The sequence below is a fragment of the Neophocaena asiaeorientalis genome, unplaced genomic scaffold, assembly GCF_003031525.2.
Source record: "Neophocaena asiaeorientalis asiaeorientalis breed wild unplaced genomic scaffold, Neophocaena_asiaeorientalis_V1.1 scaffold62, whole genome shotgun sequence".
Classification (NCBI taxonomy): domain Eukaryota; kingdom Metazoa; phylum Chordata; class Mammalia; order Artiodactyla; family Phocoenidae; genus Neophocaena; species Neophocaena asiaeorientalis.
Genome location: NW_020175191.1, coordinates 6085159 through 6107728, shown reverse-complemented (window position 1 = coordinate 6107728; position 22570 = coordinate 6085159). Strand labels below are relative to the sequence as shown.

Here is a 22570-nt window from a genome sequence, read left to right as displayed (position 1 = left end):
AACGTGTACAGGAGGTTCGTACCTTAAAAAATACTCAGGGACGTTAAGACTTGGCAGAAGAAAAATTGGAAAATTTGAAACTAGTATAGAAAGATCGTTTCTTGTCTTTTTAAAATTCCAGTGTCACATGGGAATGTGAATTACAAAAAGTAGACTGTTAAGTCCTGCAAAAATTCTTGCACCTTCTGTTTGCTTTGTGCTTTCCCACAGCACCTACAAATATACATAACACATTAAGAGTGTCAATTTCCTTGTTTGCCACCTGTTTTAAGTCTTGGTAATTGTTTGTAATAGGAGTAGGTTTTAGATTTCAGTTAACAAATTTTAAGTAACAATAACTGCAATATCCTGGCCACCCAGGAAACGTTTTTAAAACTAACAGTATAAAGATATTTCTGCACTGTTATTTTGCTCAACATTTTTTTTTGAAATGTGAACAGTATAATAAGACAGTTATGAGATTCTGAAGATACAGAAATAATCTTTATTTGTTGAAAATTCAAGAGTCTTAAGGAATAGGGAGTTGAATTTTAGATTTATAAAAATAAAGAAGTAATAGATGCATAAGAGGACTCTTTGAGCAATTAAGAGCCAGCAATTACATAATCTAATTTGATGTCTTCATTAGATTGGGTTCCCGAAACACCAGCCCCAAATCTCTGAGTTACAACCACACGAGTCAGTACTAAATAATTGATGAAAACTGATTGGAAGGGAGAGCTCTCCAGAAAAATATTCTAGGTAAAGGCAAGACTAAGGGAGTTGCTGGAGGGATGATGTAATCTATGTTCATTTCAACAGCACTGCCCAGCAGGTCATTTGGAACAACAGAGGTTAATGCTTGTCAGCCAGGGAGTTTAGCAGAAAGCAAAATAAGTATAAAGTATGTAAAACTGACACCACGCTGTGGTTTAGAAAATGGAAAAAAAGGAAAGAGGACTTTACCCAATTTCTTCCTCTTTCTGAACCCCGGGTGAGATTCTGAGATTCCTGCAAGGGGAGTGACTGTCTCTTCGGCTTTTTAACATCAACATGAGGTATATGTGGTTGCTTTCTCTCAAATACTAGTTATATGTTTACATCTGTACAACCCAGAGTGTTTTGTATCTTCTATGTTGAATTTTTGGAATTGAATTTTTAAAAATGAATGGTTGAAAAATATCCATAGCAGTAATTACAGAAAATACTAGGGAGACAGGACAAAAACTACTAATATGAGTACGTCCCTGTCCTTTTAACCCAGTGGAAAAAAATGTAATGTATACTACATATTTGATTCTGTTTTTTTTTTAAACTTGCTTTTTAAATTAATTAGTTTATTTATTTATTTTTGGGTGTGTCGGGTCTTCGTTTCTGTGTGAGGGCTTTCTCTAGTTGCGGCAAGCGGGGGCCACTCCTCATTGCGGTGCACGGGCCTCTCACTATCGCAGCCTCTCTTGTTGTGGAGCACAGGCTCCAGATGCGCAGGCTCAGTAGTTGTGGCTCATGGGCCCAGTTGCCTCACGGCATGTGGGATCTTCCCAGGCTCGAATCCGTGTCCCCTGCATTGGCAGGCAGATTCTCAACCACTGCGCCACCATGGAAGCCCCTTGATTCTGTTTTAACCATCAAAACTTTTCTTAATAATATAGTTACAATAGCCACATACAGTGAAAATAGCATTATTTTAGATTCCACTAATTTTAATAATTTATAACACTTTAGTCCGGGCTATGCTTAACATTGCATTTGCTTTGTCCATGAAGAAAGTTTACTGGGTAATTAATATTATAAAAAATAACACAAGGAAGATATTTCTTAGAAGTACAGTTTAGAGGCCTTTAGCATATAAATTTCTGAGAGGCAAATCCCTGCCTCTAATTGTAATAAGTTGAATATATTTCAAAACTTTTATATATTCAGAAACATCTTGTTGATTACTTCCAAATATACATATAATGAAGAAAATACACTTTATTTCTAGAAATGTATTTCAGAACTTCTGAATATGACTTTTTCATATAATTAATCCCAAATTAGATTTTATTATATCTTAAAATCGGAATAAGACAGTGTTTTGTTTAGAAATAAGTTTTCCTTGTGCACATCATTATCTCAACATTTATTCTGCATTTTAAGTTAAATCATTATCAATTTGTTGTTAGTTCATTAACTTAACAAACATTTAGAGAAACAATGTATTGGGCACATATATTTTCATAAGGTTCATTATAATTTTAAAACAAATTGCTGACCATGTTTTAATTTAGTCATTATCTGAATATTACAGTATTTTTCACATTTTTAATTCTTTTTAACTCCAACTTTTATGTTATATATTAATTATAAACATTTTTTAAAACCAAAACACTTCATTGTGAATCAAAATATTTAAAATATATTGAGAAATCAGCTAAAAGAAAACATTTAATCATCAAAAAATTAAAAATGGCTATAATACAAGCAAAATTAACCCATTTAAATAATCAACCAAACTAAATCTAGTCTGTGCCGTTGAGTTCAGAACATTTGGATAGGTTTTTTTTTAGGAAAAGATCCAAATATATTCTAACTGTGCTTTTAATTTGTGAATTCAAATAACCAGTCCATATTTTCTTGGATATTTTTAGCATATCTTTTATATAAAAGCAGAACAGTTCTTTCTCTTTCTGGCTTATCTACTTAGCACAAGTTGCCTTATTTTTCAATGTCCTAGAATTGAATAGATGGAAGACAGGCAGTAAAGAATATGGACAGATGGTACTGGTAAACTTTTCTTAAAACATCTCAAAATTAAAAGCACCTAAATTTGACCAGATATCATGATGAAGCCCAAACAACCAAGAGCCTGCTCCAAAGGACCGACAAAGAGAAATTAGGGTAAATTTCACAGACGTTTTCCAGCTTACTCCAGTTAAAACCCCGAAACACTGGAAACCGGCCAATGTAATGCCATTTTGTATGTGTGTTTTGTTTTAAAAGAAAAGCCATAGGGACATACCAGGAAATTACAGGCTGGTTAGTTTTGATTCAGTTGTGGTTAAAATCTTCAGAAACTATTCTAAGAAATCAAACAGAGGAAGAGCAGAAACTCAGTTTAGAGGGACCCGTGTGGTTTCAGGAAAGGAATAACTTGCCTCACTAACTGGATGGAATTCTTTGAGGCTGGATTATCGAAATGAGGATACTACCAACAAAACTGTTGGATCTGAAGAGCTACAAAATTCAACAATTCAGGGTAAATTATAAATGATTCCCTGGCTGGCTTATCTGTAAACTAGAGCAGTGCTTTCCTAATTGGGATGCTATGAATTAATGAAACCTTTTTACAGACTTCAGGAAAAATGTAAAGAAACGCACACATTTAAAATAGAGCAGTATTTTGAAATACAAATAGCTACAGTTACAGCAGCTAATAATAGTAATTAGCTACCATTATTGACTGCTTGCCACTATACTAAGCTCTTTACATATGTTTTAACATTTAATGCTTTAAATGACTTTATGAGTTACAGAGTATTATTCTCGATTTGCAGATGGGGAAACTGAGGGTGTGAAAAGTAACTTTCCCAAGGCTAAATAGCTACTCAGGATTTAAATCCAGAGCTGTCAGACTCTAAGATTATGTTCTTAATCACTGTACATACCCCTTCTGAGTGTGTCTCAATAATTACGCAAAACAGCACTCTTGGCTCACAATCAGTAGAGAACTTCCCAGGGATGCTTCTTTGGAGGAGCAAATGGCTTTGCTCAGTGGGATCTACCAACTCGCTAATTATATCGTGTAATTCCATGTTGCATAAAACATCCTGAGGTTAAGCGGGGCGGGGACTGGTCAGAGAAAGGAACAAAGTCCACCAAAGACAAAGGGCACTGAGCTAACCAACCACCAATTCCCGAGGGAATCCTGACTTCTTATCCAGTCCCAACCCCCTGCCCAGAAATGAGCTGGTCTCTGGGGGAATCTCTTAGAAAGAGACTTCCTGGTATTATTTCAGACATCCTTAGCCCTTCTCTCTGCCCTTCTGGATGTTGAAGTTGGATAGCATTGGCTGATCCGGTTCTAAAACCTCTAAATCACATAGGATCGTGCAGGAGACAGACATCAGGTAGACATCAGACCCACCCCCTCACCACCACCACACACAGACAGGGCCATGTTCTGAATCTGTGGCTGAAGAATTGCACCCTGAAGATGGCAGTGTGGCACCCCAGGACTTTGTGAAATCTTTAGATTGCATCATTTGGTCGAGTGAACCCAGTATATTCGTTTGCTTACATTTTCTACACCTCAGCCACTCTCTAGAAAAGCAAGCTCCTAACTCAGTCCCATACATTATATTTTCTATTTGGCAGGTAGGCAGGGAGGGGAAAGAAAGAGAAAATATAGAAAAGGAAAAACAAAATGTTCATAATGCCATAACCCTATTATAACGAATGTTAGCATTTTGGTACATTTCCTTTGTTTCTGTGGATTTGTTTCTTTACATAGCTGTAATCATTGTAAAAAGAAATTTTAATCCAGTTTTTTTCAATTAAAATATACCATAATTTTTTCTCATTATCACAGCATCCACATCTATCATTGTTTTTGGCTAGGTGACATTCTATTGACTACCATACTTTTCTTAAAGTTCCTTTATTGTTGAACATTTCCGTTATTTCTGTGTTGTTTCATAATAAACAATGTTGTGATGAACAACCTTACCGTATACACTTCTTCATATTTTGGATAATTTCCTTAGCATACGTTTATAGAAATGGATTAATTGGGCCCCCAAATGTTCCCACAACCTTTTCTTTCCAAAATAGGTTCTGGAACCATTTAGACCCAGTTCTCCATTAAAAAAGATAACAAATGACCCCCTGTTCAAATTAACTTTATATTAGCTTATTAAAGATGGAGGAGTTTCATGAAAACAAATCTCTTTAATATTGTTTAATCTATTGTCTCTCAAACTTACTTGACACCATACATTTTTTTCAGTCCATCTATTGTCCTCTCATCATCTGTGACCAATAGATTGTTTATGAGATAGAGTGATATCTTGAAAGAGGACTGAGTAGCACTCAGAAGATAGACCCTGTTTCTCATAAGTCACATAATAGTGGAGTGACTTAGTCATTTAACTGCCGTGACATCTTTTCTTATCTATATCCTTAATAATATTATTGTGGGAATCTTATGATAGAACACATATGAAACACAAAGTTATACACAACACAAAGTTCTACATATGTAGATGTGCTATTATCTATAAAAGTTAAGAGGAAGCATAGGTATTTACCACTGGTTCCGCTGACTTTTACCATTTACTTCCCTTTCACTGTGAAGAACAACAGAATGACTACCCATCGAGGTATTTGAATTTTGGTATTAAGAAGTAATTTAGAAATAAAATACAGTCTAAAATATTTTTGAAGCATCAAATAACTAGGTTGCCCAATTCCAGAGAGGGAGAATTTTGTATTTTTCCCTTTAAGAGGTGAGAATAACAAGATGAAGGGTTCTAGGTAGGTGTCACGTAATACTCAAGTGAGTGTGTGAAACCCTAATACATTTTTGTTTGTTGCTAAGACAAGAGCCCCACATCTGCTATGTAGCTTAACTGGTAAGAAATCTCCATGCCTACCCAAAGCCTTCCCACAGGAGGAGGAGGCATCCAGATGCTTTTGGTACACAGTGCATTTTAAAGAAAATGTACTCTGCTATGAACTTGACTCTCCCTTCATATGCTGGGGAGCATGTGTTCCCCAAACACGGTAGAAAGAGGGGCCTGTTAGATACACACCTCCTCATTTTTTATCTTGAATTGGCAAGAGTTCCCTCTGAGTTCTTTCAGTTGTAAGTAGATGACCCTAAATGGGAACATGCGTGTTATGCTACCCAAAAGCAAGAAAGGCAAAAGAGGTTGGTGTTGAACAAATTTTAGCTTATGATTTAAGAGGGGGGCTCAGCAAACCTGGTTCACTTCTCCCCACTCCCACCCTCAAATCCCAAGACGTAAACCCATAGAGGGGAGGGGCTTATTCAGAATGGGAGAGAAGAGAGGGAAAGGGAAGGAGATAGGAGGTGATTTTCCTGCAATTGGGGCTTAGTAGAAAAGGATGGACCTTTTGACCAGAGTAGAATTCTACGGGGCCAAGTAGTCAACGATTGTTCAGAAGCAGAGGAACAAAGGGACTGTCCTGGTTCAGCTCAGGTATGGAGGTTGGGAGATACAGACTGGATACAGGAGAGGAGGAGGGAGACCACCACTAGAGTCAGGCACAGGGGAGTAGTGGGGACTGGGTAGGGCAAAGAACATGTTCAGAAATGTACCAAGGACTTCTCTGCCTGCCCCTGGCACCCAGGAGGACCCAGGTGCTTCCATTTGCTTCTGTTCTCTACCATTTAGTGTCTCTGCACACCAGGAAATCACATATATAGTCGCTATGAGAAATACTTTACATAGCAATACTTCTTGATGTGCTACCAATTAAACATACATCCACTGTTAAATGGAAAATGCAGAACACTAGGTTATATGGAGACAACAATAACGATTACGTTAAAATGACGCCTAAACATAATTTGAAAGAATGCATTGTAATGGCCTCTTCACTCATCTTCTCTGGATGGTGGAATTGTGATTTTTGTAAGTTCTTTTTTTTTTTTCCAATTTTTCAATAATGATTATCTTTAGAATTTAAAAACATACCTAAAGAAGTAAATCAGGATTTAGAAGTACTTCTTAAATGCTTTTGTGAAAGGAGGGAGATCAATATTGCTAATTTCCGTGTTACTGGGGTTTAAAAGATGCTTGTCTGAGCTTCCCCGGTGGCGCAGTGGTTGAGAGTCCGCCTGCCGATGCAGGGGACGCGGGTTCGTGCCCTGGTCCGGGAGGATCCCACATGCCGTGGAGCGGCTGGGGTCTTCCATTTGCTTCTGTTCTCTACCATTTAGTGTCTCTGCACACCAGGAAATCACATATATAGTCGCTATGAGAAATACTTTACATAGCAATACTTCTTGATGTGCTACCAATTAAACATACATCCACTGTTAAATGGAAAATGCAGAACACTAGGTTATATGGAGACAACAATAACGATTACGTTAAAATGACGCCTAAACATAATTTGAAAGAATGCATTGTAATGGCCTCTTCACTCATCTTCTCGGAATGGTGGAATTGTGATTTTTGTAAGTTCTTTTTTTTTTTCCAATTTTTCAATAATGATTATCTTTAGAATTTAAAAACATACCTAAAGAAGTAAATCAGGATTTAGAAGTACTTCTTAAATGCTTTTGTGAAAGGAGGGAGATCAATATTGCTAATTTCCGTGTTACTGGAGTTTAAAAGATGCTTGTCTGAGCTTCCCTGGTAGTGCAGTGGTTGAGAGTCTGCCTGCCGATGCAGGGGACACGGGTTCGTGCCCTGGTCCGGGAGGATCCCACATGCCGTGGGGCGGCTGGGGCCCGTGAGCCATGGCTGCTGAGTCTGCGCCGGCCAGAGCCTGTGCTCCGCAACGGGAGAGGCCACAACAGTGAGAGGCCCGCGTACCACAAGGAAAAAAAAAAAAGATGCTTGTCTCCAGGGTACCAAGTTTGGCCTTGCTAAGGGAATGCAAAGGCAAAAAGAAAGAGAGGGAAAGAGGGCACTGAGCAGAAAGAGGAGCTGAGGGAAGTGAAGCACACGGAGAAACAGAAGAGCATTCAGCTAGTATTATTCAGCCCTTGGAAAGATGGAGTAGAGAGAGGGCAGACAAGCATGGAGAAGGTTGCAAGGACATCAAAGGCTGAGACTACAGTAGAACCATGGAAACAAAATGAGTTTGAGGTTTGGAGTCACACCAACTTGTGTCTCTACCACAGCTGTGTGCTTGTGAGGGAAACTGTGGGTCTTAATTTATACAACGGGAATAATTACCCATTTGGCATGTTGCTTTGTGACAACAAATTAAAGATGATGATGTCTAGAAAGCATGTATCATACTGTATAGCTGTGTCTCTGCTAAGTTACCACTTACTTTGAAATTTTGGTTGTGATCAGCCTTGCTTTCTCTAGGATCCTAAGAAAACTTACAGGAGAAAGGGCTCAGGGAGTTGCTTACCTTGTAGAACCCAATCTTTGCTAGAGAGACTCCAAAGGAATGAGAGCTATGTGTCTGCACAGGTCCTACATCCCACCTAGGAGAGCCTCCAGGGCCAGAGGGCCCTTTTACTGCCTTCCTGGGACACAAATGTCCACGGCAGTCAGGAAGTGTTTTTTGGAATAATGGAATATGAATGCATGTATAAAGTTGAATGAAATGAATGAAGGTGAACTTTAGAATAATTTAATCTAAAACAGTTTCTTCTTTTCAGTTCTAAAGATCACCCTGCGATTTTATTTCAAATGATAGCTGTAGAAGTTTCTGGCAAATTTTTTTTGGCCAAGTTGGGACTTCTCTGTGGTGAGTCTAGCTGTCCACCTCACAGCTGCACTGGTGTTTTTCCCTCTAGTGGACTCACCTTGATCCAAGGTGTGGCTGGGAGAGCGCCTACTTGCACGAGTCTTACCAGTACCTCCGAGTTGATTGGAGTCAGGGGCACTGATTTGGGCTCTGGTTTCATTTTCAATGAACAATCTCAAAATTTCCAATAAGCTCTCCACATTGGCAGAGTTTTCTACCATCTTTCTTCAGTAAGCTTGCTCTCCCACTTTCTGAGATGACTCACATTATCTTCTCTAGTCAAACCTCCTACCTCATACCTGCCCATCTTGAGTTGATAACCTTGCCTCATCCTTCACTTGAAAACATTGCAACATTCCCCCAACATGATCAAGACCTCTCTGTTTCTTGCACCTACACCCAGCCAGTCATCCCCTCTTTGCTCCTTTCATTAAACTGAGAAATTGCCTTTCTTCCTATCAAAGTCCAGTTATTGACATATTCTCTTCATCTTATCCCATCTTTTCTCCTCAAGGACTTTAGTCTCCCCCATGTTTTCAATGTCCCCCTCTCTGCTGGATCATTCCATCAGCCTGCAAACACAATATCTCCTGACTTGACTTACATACGTAGATAGCTTGACGTTATACTCCCCTTCTGCCCGCTCATCCACTGAACAATCTCAGATCCCCCAGTTCCCCTTTACAAGCAAACGTCTTTTTTTTTTTCTTTAAAGGCTGTTCTCTTTTTCTTTTTTTTTAATGCATTTACATTAGTTTTGTTTTTTACTTTTTTATTGAAGTATAGTTCATTTACAATGTTGTGTTAATCTCTGCTATACAGCAAAGTGATTCAGTTATACATACATATATGCATTTTTTTAATATTCTTTTCCAAGATGGTTTATCAAAAGATATTGATTCTAGTTCCCTGTGCTATACAGTAGGACCTTGTTGTTTATCCACTCTCTATATAATAGCTCACCTCTGCTAACCCCAAACTCCCACTCCCTCCCTCTCCCACCCCCTCCCCTTTGGCAACAGCAAGTCTGTTCTCTATGTCCATGAGTCTGTTTCTGTTTCATAGATAGGTTCATTTGTGCCATATTTTAGATTCCACATATAAGTGATATCATATGGTATTTGTCTTTCTCTTTCTGACTTACATTACTTAGTATGATAATCTCTAGGTCCATCCATACTGCAAATGGCATTATTTCGTTCTTTCTTGTGGCTGAGTAATATTCCACTGTATATGTGTACCACATCTTCTTTATCCATTCATCTGTTGATGGACATTTAGGTTGTTTCCATGTCTTGGCTATTGTGCATGGTGCTCACAAGGAAGCTTCTTGAAACCATTGTCCACACAAGTGGTCACCCAACTGGTCCTGCCTCTGTGTTCACTACCTCCACACTCCACCATAGCTGCTCCCATAATGTCGCCTATAACTACCCATACTTTTCAGTCCCTTGGTTCTCTAGCTGCATACTCTGTAATTTTTCCTACCTTCTAAGTCATTTCTCTCTTTTACCCACATCCCCTCCTATACCCAGTTGGTAAGTATTGGAGTCTCCAGCATGATCCCAGGTTCAATTCTCATATTTGTTGAGACCTCTTTCCCCAGGGGGTCTTATCTCTTCCCGTGCAGTTAACTACTATCTCTATGTTACCCACACCTGAATTTGTAACTCCAGCCACATCTCTCTTCTGAGAGGAGAACATGTGTATTCAGTTGTCTCCTTGTCATCTCAGGAGCATCTCGGATTTAACAAGATCTTTCTGAATAGTCTGCCCACCTTAAGTAAAAATTATTTCTCACTCCAATGCTTCTGTCTCTGTGAGTGGTGCCATTAACCAACTTGTTATTCAAACTAAATCCAGAGCATTATCGTTGTTGCCTCCTCCTTCATTCCTTGTCTCTAATCTTTCAACCCCTGTACTTTCAACATCCACAATATATCTTAAATCCATCTACGTTTCTCCACTCTACCAACACTTTAAACTGAGTTACTGTTAGGTCTTATCTGAACTATTGCTAGAGTTTCCTTACTGGTCTTCTGGTTTCCTATCTTGCAAAATCACAGTAGTCCTCCATTTAAACCCTTTATGGTCTTTCCAATGCATTTTTAATAAAATATAAACTTGTGAACCAGCCCCCACCAAAGCGCTGGATGACCTGGCCCGTGCCCTACCTTCCCCGCCTCATCCTGGCCACTCTCTCCCTTGCCCACTATTCTCCTGCTATACTCACCTCCTTTCAGTTCCTTGCGCATACCCGTCTCCTTTATAACTCAGGGCCTCTGGCACACACTTCACCTTTCCCCTGCTTCTCACATGGATGCTTCTCATCCTTCAGGTCTTCACTCAAATGTCACTCCCTCAGAGGCCTTCCATCACCAGCTTACTAGTGAGTGGTGAATTGTGTGTCTATCACTACATTGGGTTTTATCCTTCATAAAATTCATGAAAATCGTCAGTCATGCTTTTGTTTCTCTGTTCATGTGCTTTTTTCTCTTTCTTCCCCAGTAGAGTAGGAGCTCAAGGGAATAGAGTCCAACCCTATTTTTTTTTCACATCGTTATTGGAGTATAATTACTTTACAATGTTGTGTTAGTTTCTGTTGTGCAGCAAAGTGAATCAGCTCTATGTATACATATATCCCCATATCCCCTCCCTCTTGAGCCTCCCTCCCACCCTCCCTACTCCACCCCTCTAGGTGGTCACAAAACACCGAACTGATCTCCCTGTGCTATGCAGCTGCTTCCCAATGCCATCCATTTTACATTTGGTAGTGTATATATGTCAATGCTACTGTCTCACTTCGTCCCAGCTTCCCCTTTCCCCCCTGTGTCCTCAAGTCCGTTCTCTACGTCTGCGTCTTTATTCCTGCCCTGCCACTAGGTTCATCAGTACCATTTTTGTAGATTCCATATATATGCATTAGCACATGCCAACCCTTTTTATGGGCCAATTTGTATCTGGCGCAGAGAGAAACACTAGGGCTTTTCATACCTCCGTACTGTACCTTGTGCTTTCCTTGCTGCCTCTATCCAAGGCTATTAGTGACATCTGCAGCCTCCACTGATATTTCCCTCTGCTGAGGAGCAGGTGGTGGGGAGGTCGAGTTTCCCCACCACTGGAGCCACAGGTGCCAGGCAGGCACGGAGGGTCCATGGGCACCTCTGATGCTTCCTCTGGGTGCTACAGCTAAACTGGGTTTGGGACTTCCCTGGCAGTCCAGTGGTTAAGACCCCACGCTTCTACTGCAGGGGGCGTGGGTTCGATCCCTGGTCGAGGAACGGAGATCCCACATGCCACAAGGAGGGGTGAAAAAGATTAAAAAGAAACCCAAAACTGGGTTCTCTGGAACCATCAACACCCAGAAGCCACGTAGAGGAGGCAGACGCTCCTCTCCCCTCCTGTGCTACCTTCTGTTAGCTTGGTGCCAAAGCAATATATCTTCTACTTTCCTTGTCTCTAACGTCTTAGGACTGAGTTCTTCAAATTTGGTTTCACGACCTCAGGAAAATACAGAACCCCCAATGTTGCTACAGTAATTTAGTTTAGTAATTTTTGTGCCCAATTTTGTTGAACATGGGAAAAATAAATAACATAAGCATATTCTGGATCTTCTGTATGGTCCAGTACTACCACGTCATTTCAATGAACTCAACCTATGTGTATTCATAACACATGAATGGAAGGTGTAATTACATTATGACGCAATGTACAAAGGTTTTGGCAATTGTTTGAAAAGAAAACCTTTGTTAGACCCAGATAGAGACCCCAGGGTTAGGCTACTTGATAAACCTAAGTCCCGGCCATCACAATGTACTCGGAATCCACCACTCTCCCTGCCAGCCACTAACTGAGTTTGTTTATTAGGCCAAGGGGGGGGGGGCTCCTTTAAGATGAATTCCCTTCCAGAAAGATGTGTGTGTGTGTGACAGTCTCCTAGCATCCACCCCTCTAGTCTTTGTGTTTGATGTGCCTTCTCACAGCTTAGGCTCAACCTGGAATCTCCGCTATCCTGGCTTGAAGAATGAATCAGGGAGTAAAGGAGTGAGTGAATGAAATAAAGATTTAATTTACCTGACAGTAGAAAAGCCATTGCCTGCTCACTGTATGGTTTAATCAGAAGTATTCTGTCTTTCCAGGTGATAGAAGACAGATTTAAGGTAGAAAAGGATAAAGGGAAAGCAAAATCTCTCAAGGAGAAAAAGTCCCCAATTGCCACGGTTGCCAAAGGAAAGGGAAAGGACCAGCCGGAGGCAAACACAGCAGTAAAAAAGACCACCCAGTTAGTAAGAAGGGGAGAAGAGGATCACACCAAACATTACATTGGTCAGTAAGATGCTCCTTTCACTTCTTGCCTGATGACCTACAAACTTGAAAAATCATTCCAACCACTATGCTTAATCTTCCCCAGCCTTTTCACCTTTTTAAAAGCATAAATCCTATACTCCCCATGACACCCTAATAGAAAAATATTTCTATTTGCAATTCATTTTTGTTTTCAGCCAATATTTCTTTAGCATGTGTCTTGCTATAGGCACATTTTCATAGTGCAGATAAAAGATGAATTAACTAGCTGACTGTGCCACCGAGGAGCTTACTATCTTGTTGGGAACATTTGAGAAAATCAGAAACACTTATAAGGCAAAGTAAAAAGTGATTATTGTCACGAGTGTAATACAGTGGTAATAAAATCAGACCTATTAATTTGTGACTCAGAGCACGTAGCTTCCTGACCTCAGCTTCTCCCACTATCTGTCCTAGACAGAACAACCAGAATTTTCTTTCATTTAGAGTATTGATATAAAAAACATTATTTGACTTGGGCAGCTATGAGTAATTCATTGCCACCTTCCCATGAACCCAAGTGGAGCTACTGTTTTTTATTTGCATCGTATTTAAATGAGATGGCACCTCTTCACATCCTTTGACAGTTTGACTCCCCTAATATATCTCTGCTCTAAACCCACTAGACACAGAAGCAATTATATTATGGATTTCGTGAGCAGTATCAATACTGATTTGTTTTAGTAGCTGAAGAAAAATCACTACTTGATGATCAAAAGTTTGTGCATCTGTTTCTCTATTTTTAAATTGATCTTGATGAACCATTGTGAGATGTAATGTTTTCGTGTACCATCTAGTATTGATATTAAAGTACAACAATTATTCTCACCCCCCAGAATCTCACATTCTAATATAAACTCATGTTTTAACACTTATAGAACAGTATAGCCAGGACAAAATTGAGGAGAAAAATTTTAGGAAAGTGAGCAATATCTATTTTTTAACTTGAATGCAATAAATATATAGTTGCTACATAACCCATACTCAGCATGCACACCTATTGGCATAAACACACAGTATGCTTTGGTAGGGAGTTTGTTCATATTCAATATTTCCCTCTTCTGTAAACACCTCCGCATATAAAATACCACAAAGCTGCAGCTACTTGTAATTCAGGAGTAAAGCCAGATGTTGCTCAAAAGAGATTAGAACCAAGAAAAATTACAGCCTAGACATTTTTTTTTTTAGAAAAACCCAAGCACACATTTTCCATGACGACAGGCCCTCTGTATGTTTATCCTCCTATTACGCCTATGTCTCATTTGCAAAAGTGATTTAATATTTTGTAAAATGGCCACAGCCTTCTTACTGGAAGGGCAATAATGAAAACCAGTCAACATGACTGCATTCCAGCCAACCGGACTGCTTTTGGCGAGCCCAAGGGATGATAAACGCATGCATAATGTATAGAGCCATTGAACTGGCTGAGTGCAACCTGTTCTCTCTTAAAATGACGGTTGCTCTTCTCTACGGTATTTTGAACAGACGATGAGCCAGATGACGGTGCCCAGCATTACATTATAGTTGTGGGCTTCAACAATCCTCAGTTATTAGCGATCATGACTGAGCTCGGCATTCCCATAAGCAGCGTGATTAAAATATCATCAGGGAATTATGAACCTCTGCAGGCACACCTGGCCGCAGTTAGCCAGCAGCGGGAAAGTTTTCTTCAGCCAGAAGGTATGCAGTCTGCTACACAACTTACTGAATCGTGCAGTATTACCCACCGTCCTTAAAGTACAAATACAATTTTCTGCCCAAAACATTGTCATACAATACATACATTATTAAATCCTTTCGAGACTTTGAGTTGCTATTTATGCCACTTGCACTAGCCAGGTGTTGTAAATTTTGCAAATTCAAATCATACCCCGTGTTTCTATCCCTGTGGAGCCACAGAGAACACAGACTTGGCTATCCAACTACATTTCTCAGGAATGTTGCTCTATAACTTTTACCTACAGCATGAGTGGGGTGGATCATCTGTAGATAATCTATTCTGCCAGAAGCCACAGTCACCAAATGGCCCAAGGGAGGCCATAGCCTTGGATTCTTGCTCAGATTTGCTACTGGCTTATTCTGATAAACCAGAGGGGACGCTTATCTCCCAGGCCTTAGACCAGGAAGCTGTGGGATGTAGTCCCACCTACACTACTATTCTGCACTACTCTTCAGACCTCAGGGTCTTCATCTAAGGGAATTGTACTAGACTCCCTCTGTGGGATGGGAACAAAGCCTACTTCAGATAGGAAAATTAGGATGCAGTATAAGCCTGTGTGACCTGGAAGTCCAAGCTCTTTTTCCCGTATGCTATTGCGCTTTTTTGTTATTTATCAGTAATATCCTTTCACGGGGCTTTGTAACCTATACAGCCGCATCCGGATTTCTATAACGCGATATTTTTTAAATTGCTGTTCCAGGTTAGAAATGGCTACCCCTGATAATAATCATAGCTACCATTTATTGGGCACAGGCCTTGGGACTGGGCTCAATGCTAAGGGCTTTAAGTGTGTTGATTCGTGTAGTTTCCGTGACAGCCCTCGGAAGTATGTTTTACTATTTCCATTTTACCAAAAACGACTCTGTCTAGAGGCAGCTATTATGTAAAAGAGTTGAGAGTTAAACCTAGCTATTTCTATCTCAAAGCCTAGTTGTAACATTCGATAACTTATTATTCAAATCAGTGAGAAAATGCTGCATAAGCTCCATAGTCTTTCTGTTAAAAATATTTAATATATAAAAATAAAATCATAGAAAAAGAGACTTTACAGTAGAATAGTGAGATCTTAGTAGTAGAACCTATTTAGTTATAGATGGAAAAACCAAACCATGTCAGACAGATTTTCAAGTGTAACTTTATGGAAAACTGTCATTATTTTATACAGTCAGAGCACAAATGCCCAGAGAAGCCAGTAGCTATTTCAATGTGACCAAAAGTTAACTGAAGCAGAAATCATGGATCCAGTCTGTTTTTACCCACATGGGAAGGAGAACTGGATTGACTGCATTTCTAACCAGTTATGCAGCAAACAAATGTTAAAATAGTCAAAAAGCGATCTGGCAGAAAAACTGCTCCTATATAGATACAATCTCAGAGTGATGGAAGTATTGACCATTTTTAGCTCCCCAAATGTGTGATCTTATAATCTTCCTGGGCCTCAACTATAGAATAAAGGGGTGGAAAAAGCTCATAGTAAATAACAATTTCAGGAGTAAAATCCTCTGTTGTTTAATTATATAGTCTAGGTCCAAACACTTCTCAAAATTACATTTCTTTATTTGCGTTTTCTGGTACTGTACAGACATCATGCAATGCATATGACTCACCACAAACACTTAAAGTGGGAAGAAATTCGACACTCTCATTTTGTAGTATAAACATGTTGCTCTTATTAGATATAGAAGCTGAAAAATTGAAGAAAGAGAATGACATAAAAGAACTTGAAATCTTCTGGAAGTACTTGGAACCAATCCTGAATAATGAGAAACCGGAAACAAATCTCTTTGATGTCGCTCGGCTTGAATACGTGGTCAAGGCTGACAAGTTTCCTTGCGACTGGTTGGACAGTGAGATGTTGGTTAGTACACGCATTAATGAGAGTGACTGGTTTGAACATGTGACACTGTGGTTCCATTTACTCCATTCGTTCATTCCACAGATATTTATTAATCACTGTCTACAGAGAAGGCTTTGTGCTAGGTTCCTTTACCTTCACGACAGTGATCACATTGAACGTCCAATAATGGCTATATAGCCTGATTCTTCAGCTTTTAGTGTATGAATTAATGACAAAGGAATAAGATGAGATGAAGATAAAGGATGGTAATTATTTTATTTGGTGACGTGGCTTTGCTTCATACCTTAACAATGTTCTAGGCAGTAGAATCTTAATATATTAATTGTGAAAAGAGCAAATTTTACAGTTTGTCAAATTACATTGTCTTTTTTTTTAATGTATCATTTCAAAACATTGTTCTTCTAGGTCCTTGCTTTTATTGCCAAAATTGTATTTTTCTAACAAGGTCTATCTTAATAGAATGACTTGACCCCAGCCCAACAGTTAGTAGACATTTCCTGAGAGTATTTATTGGCCCCTGCTATTGAGGTGCTTGCAGAGAGGCAAGACCAAAACCGTGAAACAAAGAGGCAGTGTTCAAGGTGCCACACGCCTATGTGTTATGTGAAACACACTCTAAGTTTCCTGTTAATTCAGAAAAAGAAGACATGGGATGCTTTGAAAAGTAACAAATGCTAAATACATGAGGGTGTTTTTAAAAAGAACGTTAACTATCATTGTTGGGGAAGTTATCCAGGCATTCCTGTTGTAAAAAAAAAGAGACCTCTCAGGTTTCTTTCTGGTTGACCCCCTGTCCCAACAAACAGGGGCCCAGGAGTGTTGAATCCCTTGCAGGGTGATATAGATCAGCATTAAAGGGAATTGAACTGAAAGCAGAGTCTTGGAGATGGACCACATAAAGTATGCCGTGAAGAGAGCTGGGAAAAGCAGGGTGGAGGAGGGGGATAGGTGTCTGTGGGCAATGACTGTGGGTGGCTGCCGAATAAACAACCAAACCTGGCTGTCTAAGAGGAGGAGAATGACATCAAAGCCTGGAGCAGTTTCCGAGACAAAGGGTAGGCTGCCCAGGGCCATGGATTGGAGCATGGACAGTTCTCACTGTGAGAGTCCCTGATTCTTTTACCTTGAAATGGATGTGCACTGGGTGAAGTAAATGAAAACACTGAGGAGGGAAGCCTAGATCTGAACCTTGAAGGATGGACAGGATTTGAATAAGTAGCAATGGAGATCAGTTTGAGTTACAAAGACTGTCAACATAAGGCGTTAGATGTCACCACGTAGAAACAGAACACTTAAGTCTGATACCTTGGCAATAGTAAGAATAAAGATAAGCCTTGACCTATATGTGGAAACAATGCTGAACATAGAAAAGCTGTGGCTGAAGGCAGAGCTTGTCGTAGGCAAAACTGGTTACTGTGGACTCCCTTTGCTTTGTGTCGTCCCACTCCTTCATCTAGATATCTTCCTCTTTCCTGCTTTGTCTTTCACTCCCCTGCCTCTAAGCCTGAGCTCAGAAGAGAGTCCATCTGTCCTCTACTACTTCGTGTTAAGTTGGGCCGTGTTTCTCTATCCCAGAGATACTGGCATACCAGGTACCGTCATACTATGACTATTCCATCCTATTTTATTGGAATTCCAGATTATGCCCAGCGAACGTGAGATATGTTTGAGAAAGAGGCCATATCCCTGGGATCCTGAAACACCATCTGAAAGACAGCTTTCTACTCTTGCTCTACAATAGACCAGCTCTTCTCCCGAGAACATATAAATATATGCCTAACTTAAAAACCCACATGCACAAGTTTAAGTTTTGTGGAAACAGTCCTTCTCTCATTTGGGCCAAGTTCTGGCCACATACCTTGTAAAGAACTTATATGCAATTTTGGTTCAATAAGGCATAGGAGATCCCAGCCATACATATCTCGAATCCTAATTCAGAGGAGGCAATACCAAGAGTCTTCTAAGGCATCCTCAAACCGAGAACCTTTTGCTCCTGCTCTAACTAGAGCTGCCTTCCGCGTGTCTTATTTACTCCCCAGGCATAGACTGAGAATAGCTGATGTGCATTGAGCCCAAGGGAGAAGACATTCTGTTGCATCATCAGTACATAGATGTGAACAGCAAGGCACACAATTGCAGCTCCAAGGGACCCAGCACCATTCCCAGCATCCTGTTTCTTATTCCAGTGTTAACAACTTAGTGTTCATCAGAAGATTTTAATCCCTCCATTTTTAAAGACAGTAAATGTGACTATATAGTTTAAATGGTAATTAAAGTTCGTAAATTTCATGTTGAAAAAAATAGTATCAGCTTCGTTGAAACACTGACTTCAGAACTAGAGGATTAGTGTCTAGGGTCTCTAGTTGGGCCATGAAGGTAAGTGAGGAATGAGACATTTAGCTCTGCTGCCCAACTGGACACACCGATCTTCTATCGGTCACTTTGCAAATATTTATTGAACATCTCCTTCACACCAGGGCTGCAGTCTGGGTCCAACTGCAGGAGACTTTTAGGCCAAGGCATGCCTCTGTAAGGTATGGTTTGTGAGTGAACAGCCCAGCATGGAAGATGACGGGGAAAGAAAGCCTTGAAAGCAATTCAGTAATAGACTTGGGTTACAGAAGAAAAGGCCATTGGATTTAATACTGAAGATCAAAATTCATTTTAAACTTGGGATTACTTACGAAATATAAAAGCAATAAACCTATTTGTAATACCCGTAGCTTAAATGCATGGTGTAGATACACAGTATCCCACTCTCAGCTATATCTGTAAGTTGATAATGGCCTCATATCCAAGCCAGGAGCCAGCCAAGTAGCCATAGTCCTTCTTCCTCTCTGGAAGAAGGAAAGCATTAGTACCCTTGGCTGCAAGCAGGCAAGCTGTATTTCTGCTGAACCCAGGTAACGAAAGCTTTATATCAAATAAATGCCCATCAAGAAGTGCTAACTGCCTATGAACGACATCTGCAACATTTCAAGTTAAGCCCTTGGTTTGCTGAAATAATTTTCTGGCTTTTAACATGCGAGTTGCTATTTGATTTAAAAAGAAATTAGCTAGTTACCCTAAGGGATAATAGGGCAGAAGTTTTTTTACTATATTTCTTATAAATACAAACAAACAAAAATGTGTTTATATGCCAGAATGTGGGCAAAGAATATCAGTTTGAAGCTGATATTAACTGAAGAATTCTCAGTCTTAGAGGGGACACATGAAGTCCAGACTGACAGCTGTGCTGTGAGGATGGGCGAGGTTTGGCACTTCACTGGTCTCACGCCAGACTGTGATTCACTGGTTCCCACCAGGTGCTTTCTCTCTCTACCTTACCACTGCGGCTGGGACATAGGAGGAGCCTATTTAATCCTTCTTTGCTTTCAAGCAGACACACCTAGTGCTAACAAACAGTGCTTTTCCACTTCTGGAAATGAAAGCATAGGTAATAGAGGTATCTGATCCATAACCCACTTGCCAGATCATAAAACTTGTGGGTATTATAGTAGTACTAGTCTACCAGGATGTCTTAGGGTTTTTTTTTTCCCTAAAGGTAGCACAGGTGAGGAAAGGAAGAAATCCTGATTGCACACATACTGCAGTGGACTTGTGGGGATGGTGTGCAAAGCCGAGTGGGTGATTGCCATTGCGATTCTTGTGTCTGTCGCCAAGCAAGAGCTCATCCCCAGCTTGTCTTGGGCTGAGGATATGGAAATTCCCTATCTAATGAGTTGCTTTAGGAATGGACATACCTAGAAAATAGGCCACATTGCTGACATGAATGAATAGGGCACTTTTCACCTCGTTGAAGCATTAATTAGGCTCTTAACGATACTAGGCAGCCATAGGCCCTCCAAAGGGAACAGTCTGCACTGTGGTGAACAAGAAGGGCCCGAAGGGTTCAGCAAATGAAGACTTGGTCACCATGACTGGGATTCAGTGGTTTGGGGACCAGCTGGGGAAGGACTTCCCTGTAAAAAGTGATAGGTTTGGCTATAAGGGAGATACAAATCATGCATCTGATTCCAACAACATGAAACTAAGGACTAATTGTCATGAATTCTCTCCACCTGTAGCTGGAATTGGGCACCAACATTTTTGAAAATATTGCCTGTTTGATGTACGACAGCCTGGATTGGAAAAGGCAGCACCAGCACTATTTGGAAAACATGCAGCTTATTAACGTCCCACAGGTGGTTAGTGAGAAACCTATCTTAGAAGCTACGTTGACTTCTGAGGTAGGCATATGCTAGAATGTCTTTAGTTGGCCGAATGATTTGCTGAACAGCTTAATTTTCACATTTATAAAACATGAAGAAAAAAATCACATAAATACTGGTAGCAAGGGAACACTGCCTGCTGGGATTTAATGGGTGAGGGTGGGATCCAGGCCCCCAGGCACAGCATTAAAGGGCATCCATGTGATGGGAGCTTTACGAAACCTCCAACTACCTGCCACACACAGAGGGGATGATAGAACCCACTTTTCAGCCATGGAACAATAAATAGCATCTGGAACAAGGAGGGCTACTGATAACTTAATCACCCTGTTATTTTAGCACCTACCCTGTGCTGGCACTGTACCAGGTGCTGGCGATACTATAATGAACAAGACCCATCCTCTGTCCTCCTCATTGTGGTTAACCTTTAAAGGGGAAAATGGCAGTCGAGGCAAAGGTGGTTTCAGGTTAGCATAATGAGCACTGTGAGGACAGTCAGCTGAGCTTGCAGGAGAAGCTATAAATAGGGCACCTAACCTGCTCCTGAGCAGAGTGGGATGGAGAGACGGGAGTCGGGAAGATGTTACCAGGCAGGGTAAGTGATGTGCTGAAGGCTGAGGCTGAATTGCCTGGGCAAAACCTGACTGGGGAGAGGGACAGAGTGGTATTTTCAAGAAGGGGGAAAAGATGTACAAAGACATGGAGGTCAAAGTAAAGAAGTATTGCGTCCAGGACCACACCATGGGGTACGGCAGTGCTCCCAGGTGATACATGCAAAGTGGAGAGCAGCAACACAAGCTGGAAAGGCGGGAGCCAGAATGTTCTTTGGTGCTGAGCTCAAGTTTGGGTTTTATGCTGAAGGTTGTGGGAGAACCATTGAAGGATTCTTAAAGGGAGAATGGCATGATTCTGTGTCACCCCGGGGTGACACAGAAGAGAAGAGAAGATGCCCCATCTTCCCATCTCTTTCCTGGAAATTTCTCAGTGGGCTCTGCTAGGAAAAGCTGAAAACTTCTTTTCAGTTTTCATTAACTTCTTTCCTTCCTCAGACAAAATGCATTTATTTGATCCTAATATTAGCCAATGATTTTGTGGTGTGAACATAATCATACAATCTCAGAATCCCGGAATCCCGTCAGAGTCCCATCATACCAGCATTGGATGAAAGCATCTCTCAGCTGGATGTTTCAATTGTTTTTTTAATTATTCTTATTTTAGCCCCCACAAACTGTTGCTGTAACCCCTGGAAAGAAGAAAACACAACAATATGAAGAGCTGCAAGCTCCAGCTCCACCACCACCACCATCAGGCATGTATGAAACCTGTTGCTGGAGGATCAGTGCCAGGAGCTGGTGCTTTGAGGAGTGACTGTCCTTGGTGTCGCTTTCACATCTCTTTCCACCTCAAGATCCTACATTTATCAGTGCATGATCAGAGTTTGAATCTGTGGATGAAATTTTGATGGGAGAAACGGAGAACACATCTTAATAGAACAGTGGTATTTTGTATCTTTTACAGTGGCTTCTGTCATCACAAATGAAGTAGACATGCGATATTACAATGACTTGCTGAATCCAATTCCAGAAGAATTCATTTCTGTGCCCTTGATACTGCATTGTATGCTGGAACAGGTAAGTGGATACACGCTGAAGCTTTCTTCCCAGGTGGGCAACCTTGAGTCAATCACTTCATCTCTCTTTGCTTCTGGTTTTTTTGTTTTTTAACTGTTTTAAAATTACACTCATAATACCTGAATGCATTCTCCTTTGCAAAGATTAGAACATTTTAGATAAAGCTAAAATCTGCTTTATCAGCTTCAATCCTCTTTTTCTTGCTACATTTTGGAATGATTTTATATAACATTCGCTGAAGTTTTGGTAGGCATATCTTTAAAACTATCAGGTGTTGTTTTAATGAAAGAGAACAGAGTTGGGCAGGTGGGTGGGGTGGTAAATGGTCCTCAACTGCATTTAACATTTCTTTTACACTTGTAGACTTTTTTTTTTTTTTTTTTTTTTT

The 22570-nt window shown here is 40.3% G+C and overlaps 1 protein-coding gene across 1 annotated transcript in view; it reads left to right on the top strand.

The window, feature by feature from the left end:
• The window catches only part of SPAG17 (sperm associated antigen 17), a 221319-nt gene that overhangs the window by 58237 nt on the left and 140512 nt on the right, over nucleotides 1-22570 (top strand). Inside the window, 6 exon segments of the mRNA XM_024764900.1 lie at nucleotides 12558-12744; nucleotides 14248-14442; nucleotides 16159-16340; nucleotides 20408-20569; nucleotides 21770-21860; nucleotides 22070-22182. Of these exon segments, the coding sequence (XP_024620668.1) occupies nucleotides 12558-12744; nucleotides 14248-14442; nucleotides 16159-16340; nucleotides 20408-20569; nucleotides 21770-21860; nucleotides 22070-22182 (930 nt within the window).